At 38.3% G+C, this 25696-nt stretch overlaps 1 protein-coding gene across 1 annotated transcript in view; it reads right to left on the bottom strand.

The window, feature by feature from the left end:
• Positions 1-22576, bottom strand: part of CRB1 (crumbs cell polarity complex component 1) — a 176721-nt gene extending 154145 nt beyond the window's left edge. The window contains exons 1-4 of the mRNA XM_004375361.1: positions 22549-22576; positions 21453-22034; positions 4702-4897; positions 388-527 (exon numbers count right to left, since the gene is read on the bottom strand). Of these exons, the coding sequence (XP_004375418.1) occupies positions 388-527; positions 4702-4897; positions 21453-22034; positions 22549-22576 (946 nt within the window). The remainder of the gene's footprint in view (positions 1-387; positions 528-4701; positions 4898-21452; positions 22035-22548) is intronic.
• Positions 22577-25696: the final 3120 nt, after the last annotated feature.

The following is a 25696-nucleotide window of genomic DNA, read 5'->3' on the forward strand; positions in this document are numbered from 1 at the left end:
AATTGTAAGACAAGCTCCTAGATTTCAACCTTTTTCCATGGGTTTCTGTACATTCCAGGTGTCTAAGAGAATATTTTAGAGGCAAAGGAAGCAGCTGCCAGTGAATTTTTCTCTGTGAAGATGCTGAATTCTATCATTCCATTGGTTTTCCCCCTTTCTTTCCTCCAGAGGGTTCTGCTCATTGGGCAGGTTGGTAACCTACTTTAGATAATGCTTAGTATAGCAGTAGGTGTGTATGAACATTGAAAAACACAATTCAACAATGATAACTGGAAGAAAGTTGGTTTTAAACCTTTAACAACAGTAAATTTTAGTTTCTCTTTTATACAAAAGATTTGTTTCTATTCTAAGAGAAAAAAAAATGGTGGAAGGTATTTTGTTACTTACCAGGCCAGCAGTGACAAGTGTAATTGTCAGCACTGTTCTCACATGTAGCATTATTATGACAGGGCTCTGACCAACACAGAGGCATCAAGGTCTCACAGTGCGTCCCTGTGAATCCATTACTCATGCAGTTACAGCTGTATCTGGAGAGTAAAATGAAATTCTCATGTCAACTCTTGGTCATATTGAGATAAATTATCTTTTCTCTGTCCTCTTTACCTGTCCATCAACCTGAGATCCATGGTACAGTCTTAATATTTATATCGAAACCCTGGGAATTACCTCTGTAGGCCTGAAAGCATCACGAGCTTCATATTAATGTCTTATTAGATAATGTCTTATCACAGGAATATTTTAACATTGAATTTTTCTGATCATTTGTAGATTTACTGGGATTATCTGGCAGTTCCAGTCAGATGAATATCTCATGGGGAAAGTTATTGACCTATCATTAGAGAACATTTATCTGTTTTTTAAATTTGTAATACAGCTTCATGTAAAATGGAGCCCTGGTGGCACAATGGTTAAGAGCTATGGCTGCTAACCAAAAGGTCAGCAGCTTGAATCCACCATCCACTCCTTGGAAACCCTATGGAGCAGTTCTACTCTGTTCTACAGGGTCGTTATGAGTCGGAATCGACTCAAACGCAACGGGTTTGGGTTTTTTTGGTTCATGTAAGATGATCTGGAAGCCATGATTGTTTACTTCAGTTTCCTCATCCATAAATTGAAGATAATAGTACTCATGTCAGAGGGTTATTGTGATAATTAAAAGTGCATGAAAGAACAGAACTCTCTATCTCAAGCATCAGAAGGCACTGAATAAATTTCTATTAAGTAGTACTAAACAAAATTGTTAATATTTTTGAAGACAGTAGAGAATGATCTCTACCATTGTGGTATTCTCTTATTTACAGGGCCCATTAATAAAACTCTTTATGAACAATGAAACAATAAATTATGAAAAAAATCAGGAAAAGATCTTATTAAATCAATTGTGACTTAAGATTTTCTCTTATTTTTAGATCACAGAAATATTTTAGCATTGTATTTCTGATCATTTGTCGATTTACTGGGATTATCTGACAGCCCCAGTCAGATAAACATGTGATGGCGGAAGCTGTTGACTTCATTGAGAGGGGGCTTTTAATTTAGATGAGATCTCCTCAAGGTTTTAGTATTGTAAAAACATAGATGGGCATACTCAGTTTAGCTTAGTTTTGGTAAAACAAGGGTCTGTCGTCATTGTTAGGTGCCATTGAGTGGATACCGACTCACGGCGACTCCATGTGTACAGAGTAGAACTGCTTTATAGGATTTTCAAGGGTGTGACCTTTCAGAAGCAGATCGCCAGACCTGTCTTCCAAGGTATCTCTGAGGGGGTTTGAACCACCAAGCTTTCAGTTAGTAGTCAATCACTTAACTGTTTGTGCCACCCAAAACCCATTGCCATTGAGTTGATTCTGGCTCATAGCAACCCTACAACACACCAGTACGTAACCATTTGTGCCACCTAGAGACTACTAAAACAAGAGGCTGGGAGAAAAGATAAAACAATTATGTTCACCATAACTCTATGTGTATTTACCACTGAGCACGGATATTCCAAAACCAAACCAGTTGCCATTGAGTCCATTCCAACTCATGGTGACCCTGTGTGTACAGAGCAGAATGTGCTCCACAGGGTTGTCAAGATTGTGACCTTTCAGGAGCAGATCACCAGGCCTTTCTTCCACAGCAGTTCTGGGTGTGTTCAAATGGCCAACCTTTCCATAAGTAGTTGAGCGCTTAACCTATTGCTCCACACAGATATTAGAACTTCATTAACATCTGAAATATTAGCCAAATGTAATGAGTGACTATACTTTTTGTACATCTTGCTAGTTAGAAATCCTCTAGTCACTAATTCATTTGTTTGATTAAAAATACTTACTAAAAACTTACTGTTTATAAGACATTAGAGACAAAAGCCTTGTACTCAAGGTGCTTTCTGACTAAAATCCAACCAAACCCATTGCCATAAATCGATTCCGACTCATAGCGACCCTTTAGGAGAGGAGAACTGCCCCACAGGGTTTCCAAGGAGGGGCTGGTGAATTCGAACTACTTATCTTTTGGTTTGCAGCCAGCTCTTAACCACTGTGCCACCAGGGCTCCGCTTCCTGACTAGGGGAAACTCAGTTCATAAAATTAAAGGCCATTTGCATAATTCCTTTGGTCTACAAGAAATTTTTTTATGCTTAGTTTCTCCTGTTTCCAAATGCTTCATAGTGAATATGTTAATTTTTTGTTGTGGGAAAACAGTCTGGTCATATTTGTGTCCTTGTGATTATTCTCTTCCCAAAGTTAAATAAAAGTAGAATAGCAGGTAATAAGAGAGATAAGGGTAAAATAAAGGAGCCCTGGTGGCGCAACGGTTAAACACTTGGCTCCTAACCAAAACATCAGTGGTTCAAACCCACCCAGCTGCTCCGGTGGAGAAAGACCTGGAGATCTGCTCCTGTAAAGATTAACTAAACCAAACCTGCTGCCCTGGAGTTGATTCCGACTCATAGCGACCTTGTGGACAGAGTAGAATTGCCCCCTAGGGTTTCCAAGGCTCTACATCTTTATGGAACTAGACTGCCACATCTTTCTCCCGGGACCACTGCCGATTTTTCGGTTAGCAGCCAAGTGCTTTAACCACTGCACCATCAAGACTCTTGCCGTGAAGATTACAGCCAAGAAAACCCTATGGGCAGTTCTACTCTGCCACATGGGGTCACTGTGAGTCAGAATCGACTTGAGGGCACCTAAAAACAACAAAGGGTAAAACGGACACATTATTCACGTCACATTCAAGTAAGGAACATAAAAGCTGACAAGGTTATGGCCTTGGTCTGTTTGCATTTCCACAGGAGTCAAAAACTTTGGGTAATTTCTGTCCAGAGATTTTCTGGAGACAGTAAACTATGACTAGGGGTGCCTCCTTTTCTTTTAGAATTCTAGTGTGAAAACTTCCATTCTGATTTTGTCTGTCTTTGCGGTGGCCAGTTACCTGCTTCCAGGAATTACCGCATGTCACTGGAGCATGATTTAGGTATAAGTAAAAGTCAGAAGCAGAACCTGGATTGTGGTTACAAGTCATGTTTTGTAGTTTACAAAAGAAACGAACAACTGCATTGCTCTATTTAAAATTCTGTTACTTTGCTGAATATGTTTGAAGCACACATGCCTTTTATTGTTCTCTTTTTGAGTTTGATTCACTTTTAAAAACAGCTTTGAGACAAATTATGCCTCGCTTACTAAATAAAAGCAGATTCTAGTTCTTTCTTTTGCAAAGAATTAACTGTGTGACCTTGTGGGAGACACCTAACTAGCCTGAAGTTTAGACTCCTTATTTGTAATATGGAAACATTAATGTCCATCTTAAGAAGATAATGTTAAGTACTAATGCTGTTAAAAATCGTTATGCATTTGAGAATTCAGTATTTGTGGTTTAAATAAGTACTGGAAAGTTCTTTTCAACATATTTTATGTGAACTCGACTACCATTACCCAAATGTATTATATCCATCATATTGAAGTGTAATTTATTATTGTTGTTTTTGGCTGAAACACCAAAGAATCAGATGTCTACTTCTCATCCTTCTTCTGCTTTCTCAAAAGTATTCACCCAATTCTCCAGATACCTGGAAATTCAATATTAGTGCCCTTGCCAACACTATATAAAATTCCTAAAGGATTTACTTTTTACCACTTGATTTACATGCTTGCTATATAGAGACAATCATATGTTTGCACACAGAATAATCTCTAGCTTTGTTTTTGTACCTTCCCTATCTGTAACAGGTTTATTTCATAGAATTGAAAGTCTGGGACTTTTGGGTAATAAAAGCAGTTCTAAACTACTAAAGGAAAAACCATAAAGCTAGTTGCCCTCAAGTCGATTCCTACTCATGGCGACCCCATGTGTGTCAGAGTAGACCTACTCCATAGGGTTTTTATGGCTATGACCTTTCGGAGGCAGATCACCAGGCCTTTCTTCCAAGACCCGTCTGGGTGAACTCAAGCCTCCAACCTTCTGGTCATAGCAAGTGCTTAACTGTTTGCACCACCCAGGGACCCCTGATAAGTGACCTAGACAATCCTTATTTTGGGGACAGATGACCTCCAAAGAATGCATTTTTGGCTATAATCTGAACAATGTTACAATTTTTCTTGATTTAGAGTATAAAATCTTGAGACTGTGAGATCTCCTAATTCACCAGAGTGAGACAATGTTCTTGGTCAGTGAGTTCTGTCTAAGCCAATTCCCAAATGTGGAAGAGAACATACCTGTTGTCTCCGTCCACGCAGAGCCCACCATGGAGGCACGGCTGACTGGCACATTCATCCATGTTGAGCTCACAGTGGTCACCTAGGAATCCAGGGGCACAGGCACAGACATAACCCCCCAGAGCGTCCTGACAAGTTGCACCATTTAGACAGGGATGCGACCAACATTCATCAACTTCCAATTCACAGTTTACACCTTTTAAAAGAGTCAGCACAGAAAAGAGAAACATTTTAGCCAAGTGTTAAATATTTTAGCTATTTGGCAACTCTTTATTTACCAAAGCTTGTCAAATGCTATGTTACCCAAAATAACTTCCCTCCTTAATATTAATTGTTAAGCACATTTTGGCATGCTAGTGGGAAGTTGCACAAAGCAGAGCAGCTGTTAGTCGCAAAGAATTATTGCATACAACAGCTTGCGGCTTTGTATTCTGGGGAAGCAAATAAGTCATTTCTGGAACAAAGTTATTGTCAGCTGTAATTTTGCTGGAAGCCTAGAAAGGATTGGTCATTGCTGGTAAATTATTTTTAAACATTTAGTTTAGTTAGGCAGCCTGTAGAGTAGTGGTTAAAAGCCTAGACTTCAAAGACAGCCTGCCTGGGTTGGGAGCTTGTCACAGCCACTTGTTAGCTGTGTGTCTTTGAGCAAGTTTCCTAATCTCGCCATATTTCAGTTTGCTCACCTGAAAAATGGAGACAATAATCCTAACTACCTCATAGGAGTATCATTATAATTAAACGTGTTCTAAAGTGCTTAGAAGAGTATCTGTACCTACTAAATGTTTACCAAAGAAAAAGCAGTAATTGTTTTCTTTCACGATTTTTGTATGCCATTGGGTTCTACCCTTTGGTGTTTTAGTCATTTATATTTGTTGGGAATTATTAACATACAAAGCCAAACCATTGGTTTAAAATTTGTTAACTCTTTTCTAAATTTTATCTTTCAAAATTCAAGTAACATGCACATATTAATCTGTGTTTCAATCCGATGTAACAGATTGCTTCTTAATGTTTAAGAATTACTTTATGTACCATTATTTTAAATGATGCAGCTCCATTTGCAGGTTGCAGTTCAAAGACTTCAGTGTTAAAGTAATCTGATCCATGTATAAGAATGTGTTTCAATAGATTAAATACAATTTCAAGTTTAAAAAAAAAAACAGCTACTAATTTTCAGAGTGATTTTATTTGTTTTAATCCTGACGTTGCTTAACAGCAGGATTCTAACTGAAGTTTATCACTGCTACTAACAAAGGCAAAAGTGATTTGGTCTACGTCTGCATGATGCCAAAACAGCGGAGGAAAAGTGAAACGTCCAGTCAGTCATCCAGATGTTTTTGAATCTCCAGATGTTTGGCTTCATAGATAAAGCGTCTGTATAGCTGACTACAATTTTCATTTTTCATTTGGATGTTTGCTGTCATTGGCAGACAGCTATTAAATATACACAATCAATCAACCTTCAAAAAAGTACCTTAACTGTGTGGTCCATTTTATTTGGCAATCTTCTTTTTACAGCTAGTGTTATTAAAAACGTCACTAAGCCATTAAAACGACAGGTAGCAATAGAAATTGAATGCAGTTACAGTGAGTAGCCTTCTGGGGCAGGCTGTGTAAGAACTGGAAAGTTCTTAATTATAAAACTCTTTCACAAGAATGCAACTTAGAACCAAAAATGAGTTGGAGTTTGTTAACAGTTCTATATGAAACAAGAGAAACATGGCAGAAAGAAAAAAGCAGGATCCGAGGAACCTGACACCCAAAGAGGAATGTATTGAACAGGAAAGGGTGGAGAAAGAATTCCTCTGCCCACTTTGATAACTTAAGATAGATAAGACTATGCTAATATCCACGGTGACAGCTATACATGGTGACCTAAAATGTCAGATTCCTGACCGTCGGGGATAGGTCCACTCTGAGCTACCCGATTTTCACTAACTGTCAAAAGAAGTTCAGATATTTTCTAGGAAGACTTGAAATCACATGAATTTTCCTAAAGTATTAGGTGAAAGAATAAAATGATGAGAACTTCCCAAGCCTAGCCATTGTCTTTGGTAGAGAAGCAATTTCCCTGACAAATCATCTGAGTGCCATAATTAATTAAAAGTGAAAGGTCATTCCATCTCCTCTTGGTTTTCTTGACAAGGCACTCACTGTCTTCTCTTTTAGCCTCTTCAAAGGCCTTTTAACTTGATTCTTTCTTCACTCCCTCCTTTCTATTTTACGCTCTTTTCTTTTCCTTTCGTTCTTGCTACTTCTTTCTCCTTCTTTTCTTTTATGGTAGACCATATTAATTGATGTGAGGAGGGAGAGTCCATTTTGTAAGAGAAGAGCTGGAACCTTTCCTACCCCACATCCCATCCTAACCTTGTTATCTGGTAAGAGATATCATTGCCTGAGGGGTAAAGCTGTCAGGTTAGTACCCAATAAAAGTAACACCAAAGTATTAGAATTTAAGTGCAACAAGTTTCAGTCAAGGTAGGCAGGATTATCTATTGTAAACTCAGCATTGCTTTCCTCCCGTCCAAAGCTCTCCCCTGTATCACAGAGAAGCCAGCCAGGGTGTGTGTTTCCCCATATTTCTGTCCCCAAACGTTTGGTGGGTTGGGTTTGCCAAACAGACATTTATAAGTTAAATTTGTAACACAGCTTCATGTAAAATGGAGCCCTAGGGGCACAGTGGTTAACAGCTACAGCTGCTAACCAGAAGCTGAGCAGTTCAAATCTACCAGCCACTCCTTCTTAACCCTATGGGGCAATTCTACTCTGTCCTATAGGGTCACTATGGGTTGGGATCGACTCAATGGCAACAGGTTTGGTTTTTTTGGTTTTTAGTATTAGATTATCATCCTAAATTGCAGATTCCATCCAATATATTAAGGAGCCTTGGTTGCACAGTGGTTAAGCACTTGGCTGCTAACTGAAAGGTCAGTAGTTCGAACCCACCAGCTGCTCTGTGGGAGAAAGATGTGGCAGTCTTCTTCCATGAAGACTTCCAGGCTTGGAAACCCTTTAAGCCAGTTCTTCCCTGTCCTATACGGTTGCTATGAGCTGGAATTGACTCGATAGCACACAACAACAACAACCCAATATATTTGATTTCTAATGAGCCTCTATATACAATATTTTCGTCTTGAATAAGAATTATGTATGCTATTTCTGAATTCCTTAAAGAATAATGTATGGTGCATCAATTACAACAGTTACCAGTGCAAATCTGGGACACAAGCACAAAGAGGAACTGTCGCACTGGGTTTCAGTTACAACTGGTGATTTACAGTATGCTTTCCTCATATCAAAGTTATGATCTTTTTAACATTCTAGAGTAATGAAAAGAGGCTGGATGATTTTCTGCTCTGATTCACAGAGCCAAATGAGCATAATAATGTTTGGCTAGATACTTGTTGTTGTCGTTATTAGATGCCATTGAGTTGGCTCCGACTCATAGTAACCCTATGTACAATAGAACGAAACACTGCCCAGTCCTGCACCATCCTCACAATCGTTGCTATGTTTGAGCCCACTGTTGCAGCCACTGTGTCAATCCATCTTGTTGAGGGTCTTCCTCTTTTTTGCTGACCTCTACTTTACCAAACATGACACATTTTCAAAATTATTTTTCTAGATCAATAGTCACAACTGTCTCAATCTACTATGCCTATTGTGTGTGTGTGTGTGTATACATATATCTGTATATTTTTAAATCTATGAAAATGGTAAAACATTTATCAAGGTTAAGAAGTCAGAGTAACCCATTTCGGAGCCTCTAAGATGCTATGTTTGAAAAATACTCTACTTTTATGAATGTTTTATGCCTCACTTAATATTGTAAATTTCTTGGGTAGCTTATTGGGAAATTGCAATATTTGTATTTTATGTTAAATATGTCAATATTATACATTTCACACTTCTATAATTATGTTTCAGCCATAACAAATGTCTTATATTTCTCATCATTAGAATAATTGTTATTCCTGTTATAATTTGGAGATGTTAAAATTTTAATAATTTCTCAAAACCTGTGTTTCACGGCATGGCAGGTTCAAAATTTAATTCTTGCCTAGACATATTATAATATTTCAGTTTCAGCTCATAAGCAGAGCAGAGAGATTATGACCTTCAGTTAATGTATTCCTAAATCTGGTTCTGGTAATCGTCAAGAAAGAAAATAATACAAGCATAAGAAAAATGATAGCTGTAAAAAATACAAGCGAACATTGTTTAAATAGTGTTGGTAGTATTAGCAATCTTTGAAAATACAAAGCTAGTAACAATTAGCATTTTCATAGCCCTAAATAGCTTATGAAATAACTTTTACTAAAGCATTTCATCCCTACCAAGCCCCTGAGAGTTAGGTAATATTATCATGCCTATGTTAGAGCAGGTGAACTGGGTGGGGCAGGTTAAGTGCCCCACTACTAGCCCAAAGGTTAGTGGTTCAGACAACCCCAGAGGCGCTTTGGAAGACGGGTTTGGCGATCTGCTTCTGAAAGGGCACAGCCTTAAAAATCCTAGAGTAGTTCAACTCTGCACACTTGGGGTTGCCGTGAGCCAGAACTGACTCGACAGCAATCAACAACAAATAAAACAATGTTAGAACAAGGAAATGGAAGCTCAGACCTATTGTTATTTATCGAGTATCATACCACTAGAAAACAAAACCTGGTCCTGGAATCCCAGTCTGCTGCTTCCAAATTCCAAGTTCTTTTCACCATACCCATTCCTTCATCTTACCGTATATTTTTCAACTCATCCCCTCCTAGGTAGGCACTTCTAAGAGGATTAGCACATACGGAAGAGAGAGTTTAAATCTGCAGATGCTTCTCATAACTACTAGCTACACCACAAACTGATTATCAGAGCAAATATGATGGAAAAGAAGACACATTCATTCTCTCTAAAACATCTCGACTATCCTTTTCCTTGCTATTGAGCTTGCTATAATAGTAATAATAATAATAATAATAATAATAATAATATGTCAGAAAAATGGAGTATCCAGTTCTACATCTTACAAGAGAGGCAGTTTTGCTCTGCTGGTAGACCACTTTTTCTATGAAGCATTTCTTGACCCCAAACAGCATCACCAGCTCCCTTCTTTGTACTTCCTCAGTACTCGGTTCACAGAGCCAGGGATTCTAATTTTTGTTTACATGCAGGCTCTGCGAATAAACTGTGAGCAGGGATAAATTTTCTCTTAGTCACCATTATGTCTCCAAGGTCCAGACAATGTCCTGTGCATTTCAAGTCATTTGATAAATATCTGCTGAGTAATATCTGTTATTTCGTGCACTCACTCAACAAACACTTGACAAAAGCCAGAAACTTCATTTCTTCATGAAAACTACTTGAAATGGCTACAGTTCTGTGCAAAACCTTGAACAAGTCTTTAATTTTCTTCATGTGGCACTCACTACAAAAAACGATTTTATAATTAAGGGCATATAGAAAAACAATCATTTTCCTTTAATAAAATAAAAATATAACATGTGAAATTCAGGATTTTTCTTTTGATTATTACATATTATTTGCCTTTTAGATCAAAAAGATATTTTTATGGTTTATATAATGAATGATATTTGAAATATCTAAGAAGGTGCCTAGAGAATCGATATTTAAATGTCCTTTAAACTGCTATATTTGAGTAAGTTGATTACAAATTTGGACAATTTATTAATAATTATTTACAGTAAATTGATGCAAGTTTATCAAATGTTTTATATATTTATTTTGTAGCCAGAAAATACTTTCAGTAAAAAAAAAACTTTTAATAATAATTGCAATAATAATAATAAAATATTATTTCTCATTAAATAAGCTTATATTTTTCCTTATGGACGGTTTTTAGAATTCAAATCTCCATTTAATAGTTTTATTTTCCAAGAATTATTTCTCTCCCCATGACCATTAACTTATCCATGTAATTTGTCACAGGTATCTTCAAAATTGACAAAAATCGTTATTTAGAAAAGATGGAATATCAAGCCTAGATTCAAATCTCAAAAATGACTGAAATTCAATTTATGCATTTTGATAAATGTCAGTTTAATGACAATTGTCAGAGTTAGCTATACAGGCAGCCCCATGGTTACGAACATCTGACTTATGTACAATCCGTAGTTAAAAACCAAACCCCATAAAGCCTATTATATTAAAAATTCAAGGTACATACAGTGGTTCATAAAAACAAACAGGAGCTACTTTGCAACGTGCATCAGATCATTATTATTATTGTATTATTTTTTAAATGTTTCAGTATATCTGAAAGGATTTAATGTTTTTTATGCACAGAGAGGTATACTATATACTAAGACAAACATTTGACTGACATTAGATGCGAACCGTACCTAACTGTTCTGACTTACGTAGAAATTCGACTTAAAGACAGATTTAGGAGAGGAACTGGTTCAGAATCCAGGGACTGCCTGTATTGTATTTCTTAGATTTATACATCAGAATGGACAAGGACTTTTGAAGAAGGCTCAGAGAACATGAAATGTAATTAAAAGAAGAAGGTTTTGATGGAAACTCTAAGTGAATAACTGTCATGTAATCCAAAGAGGTACAACAGGTTTCAGTTGTGCATATGGAAGACACTGCATGAGAATATGGTTGATACAAACTACTAAGGAAGACTGCACTGTTGCTAGAATTATTCTAAAGGAGAGACCTGTCCCGAATAATCTAGACATGGCCACCAGGGGGCAAGAGAGAGCAGGCAGGGGAAAGTGCTCAATTTCTATCTTAAATTTTAAAGAAAAAATGTATTGTTGTTAAAATTTAGTACTTCTCTTTTGCTTTCCCCACGTAATTAAATAAATTTACCTGGATTATTGTATTAATCTCCATTAGACACCCTAATTCCACCCTATGCTCTTCTTTGGTTAAGAGCTTGGCTGCTAACCAAAAGGTTGGCAGTTTGAAACCACCAGCCACTCTTTGGAAACCCTGTGGGGCAGTTCTTCTCTGTCCTATAGGGTTGCTATGAGTTGGAATCGACTCGACGACAACCAGCTTTTTGGTTTTGGGGCTGTTCTTTAGTATATGCTCAACATAACAAGCAGAGCGATTCTGTTAAAATGTAAGTCAAATAATTTCAGTCCTCTGCTCAGAACACTCCAATAACTTTCTGTTTCATGCCGAGGAAGAGCCAAAGTCAATACAAAAGCCTACAAGACCCTACACAGTCAGCCTTCATTATCTGCCTGGTCTTATTTCCTTTGCTTACTCCACTGGAGTCACACCAACATCATTGCTGCTCCTCAAACATGCCAAGAACTCTTCACCTCAGGGCCTTTGTACCTGCTGTGCCTCCACCAACGCTATTACACAAGCCGTCTGCTTGACTCTCTTTCCTACCTCTTTAGAAATTTATTCCTATTGTTACCTTCTCCGCAAAGCCTTCCCTGGCCATTCAATTGAAAATTCAATCTCCAACCCTCTCCCCCCTTTTTTTTTTACTTTTCTCCATTGAATTTATCACTATCTAGCCTACTATATGCAGCTTTGTGGCACAGCGGTTAAGAGCAATGGTGAGCTACAGCTGCTAATCAAAAGGTCAGAAGTTCATAATCCACCAGCCACTTCTTGGAAACCCCATGGGGCAGTTCTACTCTGAACTATAGGGTCGCTATGGGTCGGAATTGACTCAAAGGCTATGAGTTTGTTTTTTTGGTTTTTAGCCTACTATATATTACAGCTATTGCTTATTTATGTATTTATTTTCAGGGAAAACATGATGTCCTTTATTTACCTACGATTCACATCTTTTCCAATTTTTGCTGATGTGCAAGTAGTCTTTGTATATTCTAGATATTAACCCCTGGCCAGTTTTTTTTTTTTTTTTTTTTTGTCCTTCGTTGAAAGTTTACAGATCAAGTTAATTTCTCATTCAAAAATTTATACACATATTGTTTTGTGACATTAGTTGCAATCCCCACACTGTGACAGCACACTCCCCCTTTCCACCCTGGGTTCCCTGTGTCCATTCAACCAGTTCCTGTCTCTTCCTGCCTTCTCATCCTGCTTTTGGACAGGAATTGCCCATTTGGTCCCATGTATCTGACTGAACGAAGAAGTACATTCCTCACAAGTATTACTTTTTGTTTTATAGTCCTGTCTAATCTTTGTCTGAAGAGTAGTCTTCAGGAATGGTTTCAGTTCTGGGTTAACAGTGCATCTAGGGGCCCTAGTTTTGGGGGTCCTTCCAGTCTCTGTCAGACCATTAGGTCTGGTCTTTTTATGTGAATTTGAGTTCTGTTCTACATTTTTCTCCTGCTCTGTCCAGGACTCTCTGTTGTGTTCCCTGTCAGGGTGGTCACTGGTGGTAGCTGGGCACCATCTAGTTCTTCTGGCCTCAGTTTCTGGTTCATTTGGTCCTTTAGTCCTTTTGGGCTAGTATTTTCCTTGTGTCGTTGGTTTTCTTCACTCTCCTTTGCTCTGAGTAGGATGGGACCATTTGATATATCTTAGATGGAAGCTTACAAGCTTTTAAGACCCCAGATGCCACTCACCAAAGTGAGATATAGAACATTTTCTTCTTCCCCTTCCCCTCTCTCCTCACCCTCATATTTTGTATATGTCAATCTCTCCCCTTTAGAATGTAAGGGCATTTTCATCACCTTTCTCTACTCTTGTATTTACAGAACCTAGAACAGTGTTTGACACATTGTAGGTTCTCAATACACAGGCAGTCCCCAGGTTATGAACAAGATCCATTCTTAAGTGTGTCTTTAAATCGACTTTGTAGTTAAGTTGGAACGGGTGCATACAGTTCTTATTTAGCCTTTAGTGCAAGAAAAGCGGGGCCTCCAATCGGTTTATTCTGGTTTGACTCCCTGCTGAGAATTTATATTTCAACCCCAGATATACTAAATCAGAATCTTTTCAATGATTTGAAATCTGCATGTGCAGCAAGCGAAGGTGATTGTGATGAAGAATTTGTTGTGAGTAGGGGTTGGTTCAATTGTTTCAAAGTGAGGGCTAATTTACATAATATTAAAGAGCAAATATGGGTTGTCTGTAAGTAAGATGTTCAGAATCTGGGGACTTACTATATGTGTTGAATAAATCAATGGCTGAATAAATTCAATAAACACTTTATCCATACCATGTATACCAAAACGAAACAAACCAGTTGCCATTGAGTCAACTCTGACTAATGGCAGTCCCATGTGTGTGAGACTAGAACTGTGCTCCACAGGGTATTCAATGGCTGACTTTTCAGACATACATCACCAGGCTTTTCTTCTGAGGCACCTCTGGGTAGACTTGAACCTTCCACCTTTTCGTTAGCAACCAAGCGCGTTAACTGTTTGCACCACCCAGGGACTCCAATACCATGTATATAGGTGGACCTAATAATAGCAAAAAATACTCTCTATAAAAATTACATTTTGTTGTTCTCTTCCTTGTTTCACGGACTTTTTGAAGTAAGAGTAAAGAATGTCACATGCAAATCCACATAATTGTTTTCATCAGTGGCTCTCAAAGTGTGGTCCCTGAACCTTCAGCATCAACATCCCCTGGTGCAGTGCGATTAATAACTTTATGTGTGGCCTTCCTAGCCATGGTCTTGTGACTCCCACCCAGGTAATTGAGTGAGGCTGTGCAATAATTGTGGCCTACCAAGGGCATTGGTCAGTTTTGCCTTAAAACAGAGCCAATCCCAGAGCAAGAGGAGAGTCCACCACCACCAAAGAAGGAGCGACCCACACGAGACGGCACAGTAGGCTTTCCAGCCCACAGTGCGTGAAAGCTGAGTGCATTTGGGTAGAGACTGATGGCCAGGGAGAAGTCTATGCCTGACCCATGAATTTTGGACTTGGCGAACCTCCACGAATGAGTGAGCCATTTCCTTTATGTGGTTCGTGAGTTCTGTGAGATATTGCAGCGAATTAGAGAACCCAAAGATGGGAGGGAGAGTACTGAGGGGAGAGGGAATAGTTGATGTTAGAGATGATGGAGTGGTACAGCAGCTTGGAGAAGTTAGACATTTGGGACATCTTTAACCTCTGCCTCATAGGAAGTGGCTTTGTGCTGATCCTTATAAAAGAAAGTGTTCATTTACCTGGGAACTTGTGAGAAATGTATATTCTTGGGCCCCACCTCAGACCTATTCAATCAGAAGTCCTATATTTTAACAAGTCCTCCAGGTGAGTCTGATGCACGCTTGTTTGCGAGCCACTGATCTATGTAATAATTTCATTAAATTGGAAACGGCAGTTGAACTTTTCAGGCTTTCTTTTTTCATATTAAAGATTTTAAGTTTTCCATGAGGTTTTAAATATTCTGGCCTTGATAAATGGTAAATGAGTCTTCTTCCGGGTGACCCTCACACCTGTCCTTCACTTTCATGCCCATGACTCTCCCAGTGCAGGTCCTAATAGCTCAGACCTGAGTTATTGCAATAGTCTACTACTGTCACCCTCTTCAATGCATTCTGCGTGCTGCCTCTTCACACAGACTTGAGATTGGATGAAACCTAAAATGTCAACTACCTAAAACATTGATTTCATCATGTCACTCTCTTCATTGTTAGTTGTTAGGTGCTGTCAATTTTTGTTCATAGTGACCCCATGTGACAGAGTACAGCTGCCCCATAGAGTTTTCTAGGCTGTGATCTTTAAGAGAGTAGATCTCTTGGTCTTTCTTCTGCAGAACCGCTAGGTGGGTTCAAACCACCAGCCTTTCAGTTAGCAGCCAAGCACTTAACCATTGCACCACGAGGGCTGCTAACTCTCTTCACTAACACCTGTAAAGTGGTCACCCAAATGACGTTGGTTTTCTCTCTTGGAGTGCCATCACCTGCGTACTTGAACTCTGTGTAGACCACAACTATTCTACAGCACCTCTCTGCACTCTCTCACCCATAACCATTACTATAAGAGCAAGGAGAACTGTTACTACTTATGTGATTATGCTATACAGCACTATATTGTTAGCATCTTCCCATATACACTTATTGTGTCCTCCCAACTCCAAACTTAACTGTGAGACTCTTGAAGAATGGAGTAATTATCACATATCTCTAGTTCCACTTAAAGTGACCAGCACTATGCCTTGAATATCAATCATAGAGACTCTCGGAAAATAAGTTGATTATTAAACTTCTCGTCTTTGGAGAAGAATCACTGAGCCGTAAGTATTTGTTTTCCATCTTTGAAATCCTCACAACAAAATAATTAAAGAAACATTAAATTTCTTTTTGAAAGCTTAGTTCCTTTGTTAGCTTAGATATTAATTATTTTACTGGTTTAATACATGCTGTTCTAAATGGACAATATGCGTTTGAGATTACAGTGCTTAGTGTGATTGCATTTGTTCAGACTATGGCTTTGAACTGATTCATTCCAGTTCAATCCCTTGCTGAGAATTTGCAGTTCCACCCCAGATACAGTATACAGAATCAGAATCTTATAAGAATCACCTGGGGATCTTGTTAAACTGTAGATTCTGATTCAGCATACTGTATCTGGGGTGAAACTGAAAATTCTCAGCAGGGGCTCAAACTAGAATGAACCGGTTCGAAGCCCTGGTTCAGACTGAGTTGTCCAATTTTTCTTCTCCTCTTCGTAAAACAAAAACTGATGGGCCTGTTAGGCTCAGCTCTATGACTTCTCTTAAAATTTTTTCTGTTTTGGCTATTTTAGCTGCCTTTGGACTATCTCTTCTTTGCTGATGTTTGCTGTGACTGGGGAAAAAAAAGTTCCTAATCCATTTCCTTGAATATAAAATGGAATTTTTAATAAATTTCTGTTTCTAAAATAGAGATGCATCTTACAACTGATGTCAATTTAATGTAGTTTTTTTTTTTTTCCTGTTTCTCCAAGGGTTATTTTTATACCAAAGGTTTACTTTGTAAGGGAGGAAATAAGATATCTCCCTATGCTGTTGGCTTCATCATACATCCAATTGGCCTTTTCCTGGCCTCTTGCAGCCTTCTTTTTCTCATATTGCAGGCATGGCATTTTTAACGTGAAAAATGTACATTAGTCGATCTGGCTAATATGAAGGAAGTCCTCAATTCTGGAATGATTCATTGCATAAACTTGAACTAAAAGGAGCCACATGCTCAGAGCAAATATTCCCTTCATTAAAAAATAAAATCTTTTGCAGCTGTTTATTTTCATCTTAAATTGGAGTTTTGCTTATGCTAGGCAGATTTTTGCTAGTATCTTCAGTGCCTCTCTGAGCCCATTTCTGTGGTTCATGAATCACAGCTCGTGAAGCCGGGTGCAGTGCACAGAGCATCGCGCTGCGTGAACCCTCTCTCCATGTGCTACTGTTCCTTTTCCCTCCCACCTTCCTGTCTTTTAAAATTTATTACATTTTCTTACTTTGCAGCTCAGAGGAACACAGGCTTTTTCCTGTAAGCCAGTTTCTTTATGATCACTCTAAATCTGGATGTAGCACACAGCAGTCGGGTCGTTGTAATACAGTTTCCAGGATTCATCGGGAGGTCTAGGCTGAGCCTGAGCCTTCAGCGCATCCATGCTGATTGCTAATGGTCTATCCTTCTCAGCTTTGGCTTCTCCCCTGCTTCTATAGGTCGTCTTTGGGTTGCTCATTAATCGGCCTGAGTTGCCACAACCACTGGTAACTATGGGATGACTGAAGTAAACAAGCCTCCTTGTGTGTCTAAATGAGGTGATAGTGTAAGAAAAGTTTCCAAATTAAGTTCACGTAAACTTAATTTCTGGCTCCCTTAGAGTCATCAATTAAATCAGACTCTCTGAAGGTGGAATCCAGGCATCTCTGTTTCAGATCTTTCTGGGTAATTTCTAATGGACATTCAGGGTTAAGAACTACTGACGTGCTATCGGGATGCAGGTCTTTCTGTTAGATTGGTGATCAAGCTACAATCCCATCTTTTGTATCTGAACAAACCTAACCAGATAATAATAAATCTAATTAAGTGCCTTATGAGTCTCTCATTTAAATTCTGTTTGTAAGATATATACATACATACATATATATATAACCTGAAAAGTTAAAATGATAAATTTTAGCTAATTTTTTAGAAAGCAAGGGAAGAACATAGTGCAATAGGGAAGGATGCCATTATATCAGGGTTTGGCAAGGAATGCATCCTTGCTGTGAACTTTGACTGATACATTGAGAAAAGGGCACAAACATTCCTTGGAACTAGCAGAGATATGATATAATTCACAGTATAAATGAATTCAGCATGTAATGAAGTGCCTTATGGTGGAATTTTACTACATTTCACATTTGGAATTCGCCCTTGACAACTTTTTTGCCTAAATTTAGACCACTGAAGGATTCATTACAATATAATTAAATTAAAATATAAAAAGAAAAAAAAAACACACATTTGTCAAACATCATTTTTCAAGCTGTGCTCTTGCACTTACAAGAATCTTCCTGAATACTGTAAGTTAATTGGCTGAAATATTAATTTGGTCTCATATTGATTCTTTTTGGTCACCATTCACAATATTGTACTAGCAGCAGGAAATAGAAAATACTATCTTCAAGAACTTTAAAACAAAAAAAGCCAAACCCGTTGCCATCAAGTGAATTCCAACCCATAGCAACCCTACAGGACAGGGCAGAACTGCCGTATTGGGTTTCCAAGGAGCAGCTGGTGGATTCAAACTGCTGACCTTTTGGTTAGCAGCCGAGCTCTTTAACCACTGCGCCACCAGGGCTCCTCATGAACTGTAGTGATTTTTAAATGTAGCCAAATAAAAGCAATCCCAAACCAGCCTCACAAAAAAAAAAAAAAAAAAATCAATTCTTTTTTTTCATTTAAAAATAAATATTTTTGACATTCAATTGCCATAACTCAATTAAAGAGAATGGACATGATAATATGGCATATAAATAAGAAGCTTTTCTTACTGTAGCTACTGTTTTGTAAACTTTAATATACCCCATAACTTTTAGCATAGTATTGGAATTAGAAGACATTCAATGAAATAATTTTCCACTTGACACAAGCATTCTGCAATCAATCATGAAGTAATAGAGAAGGTAAACCCTAGTTTAATACCTATTTACCTCAGTTTCATTCTTAGGAAATATGCTGATAAATATAGGAAAGAATTTAGAGAATTCAAATAATTTAGTAACAGTTTATTAAGCAATCATTATTCACAAACACTGTGCATAATAGGCACTCAAAACATACTGATAAAGAATAAATGTAAGACATAACTTCTGCCCTCTATGAACTAGCACTCTGGTCAAGGGAGACAAAAACATAGATACCAGGTTCTGCATGAGCAAAATTAAGTGTTCTGGAATTCCCATTCTTCACAATGTTATTGATAATTTGTTATGATCCACACAGTCAAATGCTTTTGCAGTCAATAAAACACAGGTCAAACACATCTTTCTGATATTCTCTGTTTTCAGCCAAGATCCATCTGACATCAGCAGTGATAGCCCTTGTTCTGCATCCTCTTCTGAATCCGGCTTGAATTTCTGACAGTTCCCTGTCGATGCACCACTGCAACTATTTTTGAATGATCTTCAGCAAAATTTTACTTGCATGTGATACTAATGACATTGTTCAATAATTTCCACATTCCGTTGGATCATCTGTCTTTGGAATGGGCACGAACATGGATCTCTTCCAGTTATTTGGCCAGGTAGCTATCTTTCAAATTTCTTGACATAGATGAGTGAGCACTTTTAGCGCTGCATGTATTTGCTGAAGCATCTCAATTGGTATTCCATCAATTCCTGGAGCCTTGTTTTTCACCAATGCCTTCAGTGCAGCTTGGATTTTTTCCCTCAGTACCATTGGTTCTTGATCATATGCTTCCTCTTGAAATGGTTGAATTTCGACCAATTCTTTTTGGTACAGTGGCTCTGTGTATTTCTTCCATCTTCTCTGATGCTTCCTTCGTCATTTATTATCTTCCCCATAGAATCCTTCAATATTGCACCTCGAGACTTGAATTTTTTTCTTCAGTTCTTTCAGCTTAAGAAATGTCAGTGTGTTCTTCTCTTTTGGTTTTCTAACTCCACGTCTTTGCACATTTCATTATAATACTTTGTCTTCTTAGAGCTGCCCTTTGAAATCTTCAGTTCAGCTCTTTTACTTCATCATTTCTTCCTTTTGCTTTAGCAAATCTACATTCAAGAGCAGCTTTCAGAGTCTCTTCTGACATCCGTTTGTCTTTTGTTTTTCTTTTTAATGACCCTTTGCTTTCTTCATGTATGATGTCCTTGATGTCATCCCGTAACTCTTCTGGTCTTTGGTCATTAGTGTTCAGTGTATCACATCTATTCTTGAGATGGTCTCTAATTTCAGATGGAATATACGCAAGGTCATACTTGTTTTAATATTCTTCGGCTTCAACTTGAATTTGCATATGAGCAATTGACAATCTGTTCGACAGTCAGCCCCGGCCTTGTTTTGACTGACGATATAGAACTTTTCCATTGTCTCTTTTAACAGATGTAGTCAATTTGATTCCTGTGTTTTCTATAGGAGAGGTCCACATGCATAGTTGTCGTTTATGTTATTGGAAAAAGGTATTTCCGATGAATAAGTCATTGGTCTTGCAAAATTCTATCATATTATCTCCGGCATCATTTCTATCACACAGGCCGTATTTTCCAACTACTGATCCTTCGCCTTTGTTTCCAGCTTTCACATTCCAGTCACCGGTAATTATCAATCTATTTTGACTGCTTGTTTGATCAATTTCAGACTGCAGAAGTTCATAAAAATCTTCAGTTTTTTTCATCTTTGGCATTAGTGGTTGATGGTAAATTTGAATAATAGTCATATTAACTGGCCTTCCTTATAGACGTATGGATATTATCCTGTCACTGACAACGTGGTACTTCAAGGTAGATCTTGAAATGTTCTTTTTGACTATGAATGCGATGACTTTCTTCTTCAATTTGTCATTCCCAGCATAGTAAACCATATGATTGTCCAATTCAAAGTGGCTTATTACGGTCCATTTCAGCTCACTAATGCCTAGGATATCGATCTTCAAGTGTTCCATTTCATTTCTGACAACTTCCAATTTTCCTTGATTCATAGTTCATACATTCCACATTCCAATTACTAATGGATGTTTGTAGCTGCTCCTTTTGAGTGCCACATTAGCAAAAGAAGGTCCTGAAAGCTTGACTCCATCCATGTTATTAAGGTTGACTCTACTTTGAGGAGGCAGCTTTTCCCCAGTCTTATTTTGAGTAGGCTCATCTTCCAGCACTATATCAGACAGTGTTTTGTGGCTATCCACAGGGTTTTCACTGTCTAATTTTTTTTTTTCAGAAGTAGACTGCTATGTCCTTCTTCCTTGTCTGTCTTAGTCTGGACCCTGGGTAGTGTAAATAGTCAATGTGCTCTGCTACTAAGTGAAAAGTTGAAGGTTTGAGTCCACCCAGAGGTGCCTTGGAAAAAAAGTCCTGGTGATCTACTTCTGAAAATCAGCCACATTTCTACTCTGACACCCCTGGGATTGCCATGTGTCAGAGTGAACTGCACAGCAAATGGTTCACCAGGCCCACCCATCGTAGATTGAATCCAAGTTTTAAATCATATAGAGCTCTATTTAAAACAGTAACAGTAGAAAAACACTGAAAGTTCAGTGAATTTTTAGTAGTTTTGGAAGCTTTCTATCTAGTGATTAATGCTTGTCAAGAACTTGGTTATTTTCATAAACAATTGGATGAGACATAAAATGTCACCTCTGCTGCTGACATGTTAAAGAAAGAGAAAACTGCATCATGGAGGATTGAGACGTAATCACACTTACCAGTATAATCTCGCGGACAGACACAAGTGTATCTTCCTATCTCATTGAGGCACACAGCCTCGTTCTTGCAGGGATCTGAAACACATTCATTCACTTCCAAGTCACAGTGGCTGCCTTGATATCCGGGGACACAGAAGCAGGAATAGCCATTGATTCCATCCTGGCACAAGGCCCCATTGTGGCAAGGGCTGGAAGCACACTCATTGTGATCCATCTCACAGAAGCTTCCGGTATACCCAGCAGGGCAGATGCAGATGGGGTGAACAGGGTCGTGATGGCAAATACCTCCGTGCTGGCAGAAGTTTGCACCGCAGGAACTAATGGCAGCTTCACAGGTCACCCCACTATAGCCAGGAGGGCATTTGCACAGAAAGCCCCTCTCTCCTACGGTGTTCACACAGGAGGCATTTTGCTGACAGGGTTTAGAGAAGCAAGAATCTTTTAGGTTGTCACAGTCTTTGTCCAAATTACCGGCTGTGTCTGAACAACGGCAATTGTTGTCTTTTGAAAAATAAGTGCATGTAGAATTATTTTGGCAAGAAATTGAGAGGCACCTGGTGTCGTTTTTATTGCAAAAGGAATCTACAAGAAAATAAAAATATTAAGATTAAGCTTACACATAGTTGAGGGTAAAATTATAGAACTTCATTCTTCCCACCCCTCATGCCACCTCAAATAAACTCATTGATCAAATACATAGCTGGCTGCATTCTAATGATAAGTTTTAACTCTTCATTCGTCAAACCTTTTGACACAGTTGCTAATAAGAAGCAAAAATGGCTCGTTCAAGTTCCTTTTTCTCCATATTCTTTTTCGCAGGTATTTGTGCATTGAGCAATGGGGTGAATTGAAACAGCTGTTTAAGTATCCTATATACTCAGAGTTTTGTATTTCACATCTTCTCATGGGGGCTTAAGGAAATGCATGAAGATAAGTTACTAAATTGCCTCTGAATATGTTGTCTAAAGGAAAAATATTTAAATTCATCCTATAACTTGGTATATGGTAGGTTTAGCAACACTACCATTTTATGTTCTAAAAAGAAAAACTTAGAAAAATGCAAAAATTAAAAAATTATACAATACCTACTATTTACCAAAGGTGTATTTTTCTGCACCAAGCATGTCAGGTATTTTACACATACTGTTTTTAATCCTCACAGCAAAAAAATATTATTACTTCATTTTACAGATAACAGATAAAATCCCACTGTAAGGAAATAGATGTAGTTAATTTTGTGAGCTTCCGTTGCTCTGCAAACAGGTCTGTTCTAGGAATACATTTTTTTAATCGATTTTTTAAAATTATTGTACTTTAGATGAAGGTTTACAGAACAAACTAGCTTCTCATTAAACAATTAGTACACATATTGTTTTGTGACATTGGTTACCAACCCCATGACATGTCAACACTCTCCCTTTTAGACCTTGGGTTCCTATTACCAACTTTCCTGTCCCCTCCTGCCTTCTAGTTCTTGCCCCAGAGCTGGTGTGCCCCTTTGGTCTCGTTTTGTCTTATGGGCCCGTCCACTCCCCAGCTGAAGGGCAAACCCCAGGAGTGACTTCATTACCGAGCTAAAAGGGTATCCAGGGGCCATAGTCTTGGGAGTTTCTCCAGGCTCTGTCAGACCAGTAAGTCTGGTCTTTTTTTTGTGAGTTAGAATTTTGTTCTACATTTTTCTCCAGCTCCGTCCTGGACCCTCCAATGCAATCCCTGTCACAGCGGTTGGCAGTGCAGCCAGGCACCATCCAGCCGTACCAGACTCAGTCGGGTAGAGGCTGTGGCAGTCGTGGTCCACTAGTCCCCTGGACAAACCCTTCCCCCGTGTCCCTAGTTTTCTTCATTCTCCCTTGCTCCTGATAGGGTGAGACCAGTGCAGTATGTTCTAGGAATACATTTTTGAAATTCTATTTAGAATAATAATGTGTAGGAAATCAATAATTTGATAATATTTTTCAAATTCCTTGAATGCTTGCAAGTGTATAAAGTTGTCTCAGATACACACATTGTAATTATAGCATTCTTGTTGTTGGAATCTTGAATATTGAGAAGCTTTATGATTTGGCAACTCAGTTGTATCAGCCCACAAAACACTGCCCTTTGCATGTGGATTCATCTAGCATCAGCCCCTTACTTTTACTTGCTTTCTCACACCATTGCTCACAAGCATAATAGTAGGTAATGGTAGTAAGGAAGCTTGCAAAATGGAGACTTCGCTTTTATGACATGAGACACAAATCGGCAACTGGCAAAAGAAAATAGCATGTAAACTTTGAGAAACATATAACAATGCATCTTTCTCCTCTTTAAAATGGTGTGGCAACCAATAGCGTGGTGAGAAGATACTGGGAAGAAATGACTGGCTGGTTCATCATGCAGGAGTGAGAATAGCTTCACAATTATCTTCTATGGAGTCTATCTGGCAGCCAACAATTTTCTTTGAGTACCTGCCATGTAGAAAGTCAATATACGCTTACACATTATTTACCAGAAGGGCTGGTCTGAGAGCACACCTTTTCTCTTCCCTTTGGGAAAACAGTTAATCCGTCCTTTTACTTCAGATTTTTTTTTCAGATATTTTACATATAAAGGGGCCCTGGTGGCGCAGTGGTTAAAAGCTCGGCTGCTAACCAAAAGGTCAGCAGTTTGAATCCACCAGCCTCTCCTTGGAAACCATGTGGGGCAGTTCTGCTCTGTCCCATTGGGTTGCTATGAGTTGGAATCAACTCAATGGCAACAGAAACATGCAAGGATGTTGCAGGAGCACAGGGGATGGGGTCAGTGTATCGGGGGCACCTCACTGAAGAAGAGGTACTGGAAATGTCTTTAAAAATTAATTCCAGTGAAGAAAAGGTATTATCAGAGGACAAAATTATAGAAGCAGAAGAGGTATTGTCATTGTGAGTGATAAGAAGTGTGAGTGGGTGTGGGGCAGGATAAGAGAAGGAAAAAATGAAGAGACATTTATAGTTCAAACATTTGGCGGCATTTACGTTCTAATGTCCAAACTGAAAAATACAATCAAATATTGCAAATGCTGTCGCCCACTTCCAGGGCATATTTTGAATTCTGTGTTTTTTGTTATTGTTGTTGTTAGTGGTGGTAGTGATGGTCTGTCTTTCCTTTAAAGGCCAAGCGTCATTATTTGAGCCAGGAATTGAAACATTAGTGTGGAAAGACAGTGAAGTAAATTAGCATTTATATCTAAGGCCCTTCTGGTGCAATTTTTAAATAGAATTCTAGCAACAATTATCTAAAACTTTTTTCATTTGCATTTTACAGCTGGAAAACTAAGGTCTACAAGGGCTAAGTCATTTGCCTACGGTCATACCCGGGTGGAATTTGAACCTCTGGTCTGTCCGATTCCAAAGTTTTTTTTTTTTTTTTCACTGCATCATCCTAGATGTTAGGATATGTAGAGCTGTGTGGTGAAAGATGAAGCCAAAAGAGTGGGCAGAACTTCCTACTTAAACATGGTGGTCTGCACACCTGTTTACTGCTCCATTTCAAGACCCCATTAAAGACAGAAAGGTAATGGCAAATAAGCACATTGAAAGTGCTCAACATCATTTGTCGTTAGGGAAACAGAAATGAAAAACACAAACAGATGTCATTACACATCCACTAGAATGGCTAAAATGACAAGATTGACGATAGCAAGTGTTGACAAGAATGTGGAGAAAATGGAACTCTCATTTGTGTCCTTTCACTTGTTTATTCCTCTTCAGCCTTGCCTATACGTTATCAACTGTATCAGTCTTTTCAAAGAAGGAGCTTTGTAAAGTTTCTCTATAATGCCTTTGTTTTTTATATAGATTTTGGCTTTTACTTTGTATTTCCTTAATTTTACTTAAAAACAAATTTAGTTGCTAGTTAGTGTTTCTAATTTATTAATTTAAGACTTAACATTTCCCTCTAAGCATTCAAATAAAAATATTTCCTATTTTTATTCCAACTTCTTGTTTGACCCATGTAAAGTCTATAAAAATCAATTAAGTCAAGTTTATTAATTGGGTTGGTACAGATCTTTTATAGTACTGCTCATTCCTTCTACTATTTGTCTCAGTTACTGAGTGTGCTGTGTTAAAATCTCCCATAGCGTTTACGAATGCTTTATTTCCCCTTTTAGTTCTGACAATTTTTGCCTTTATATTCTGAAGCTATACTATTATGTGCATAGAAATTTATAATGGTTTCATCATCCTTCTGGTTTAAACAAAACAAAACAAAAAACCCACTGCTGT

This window comes from Trichechus manatus, unplaced genomic scaffold, assembly GCF_000243295.1.
Source record: "Trichechus manatus latirostris isolate Lorelei unplaced genomic scaffold, TriManLat1.0 scaffold00035, whole genome shotgun sequence".
Taxonomy (NCBI): domain Eukaryota; kingdom Metazoa; phylum Chordata; class Mammalia; order Sirenia; family Trichechidae; genus Trichechus; species Trichechus manatus.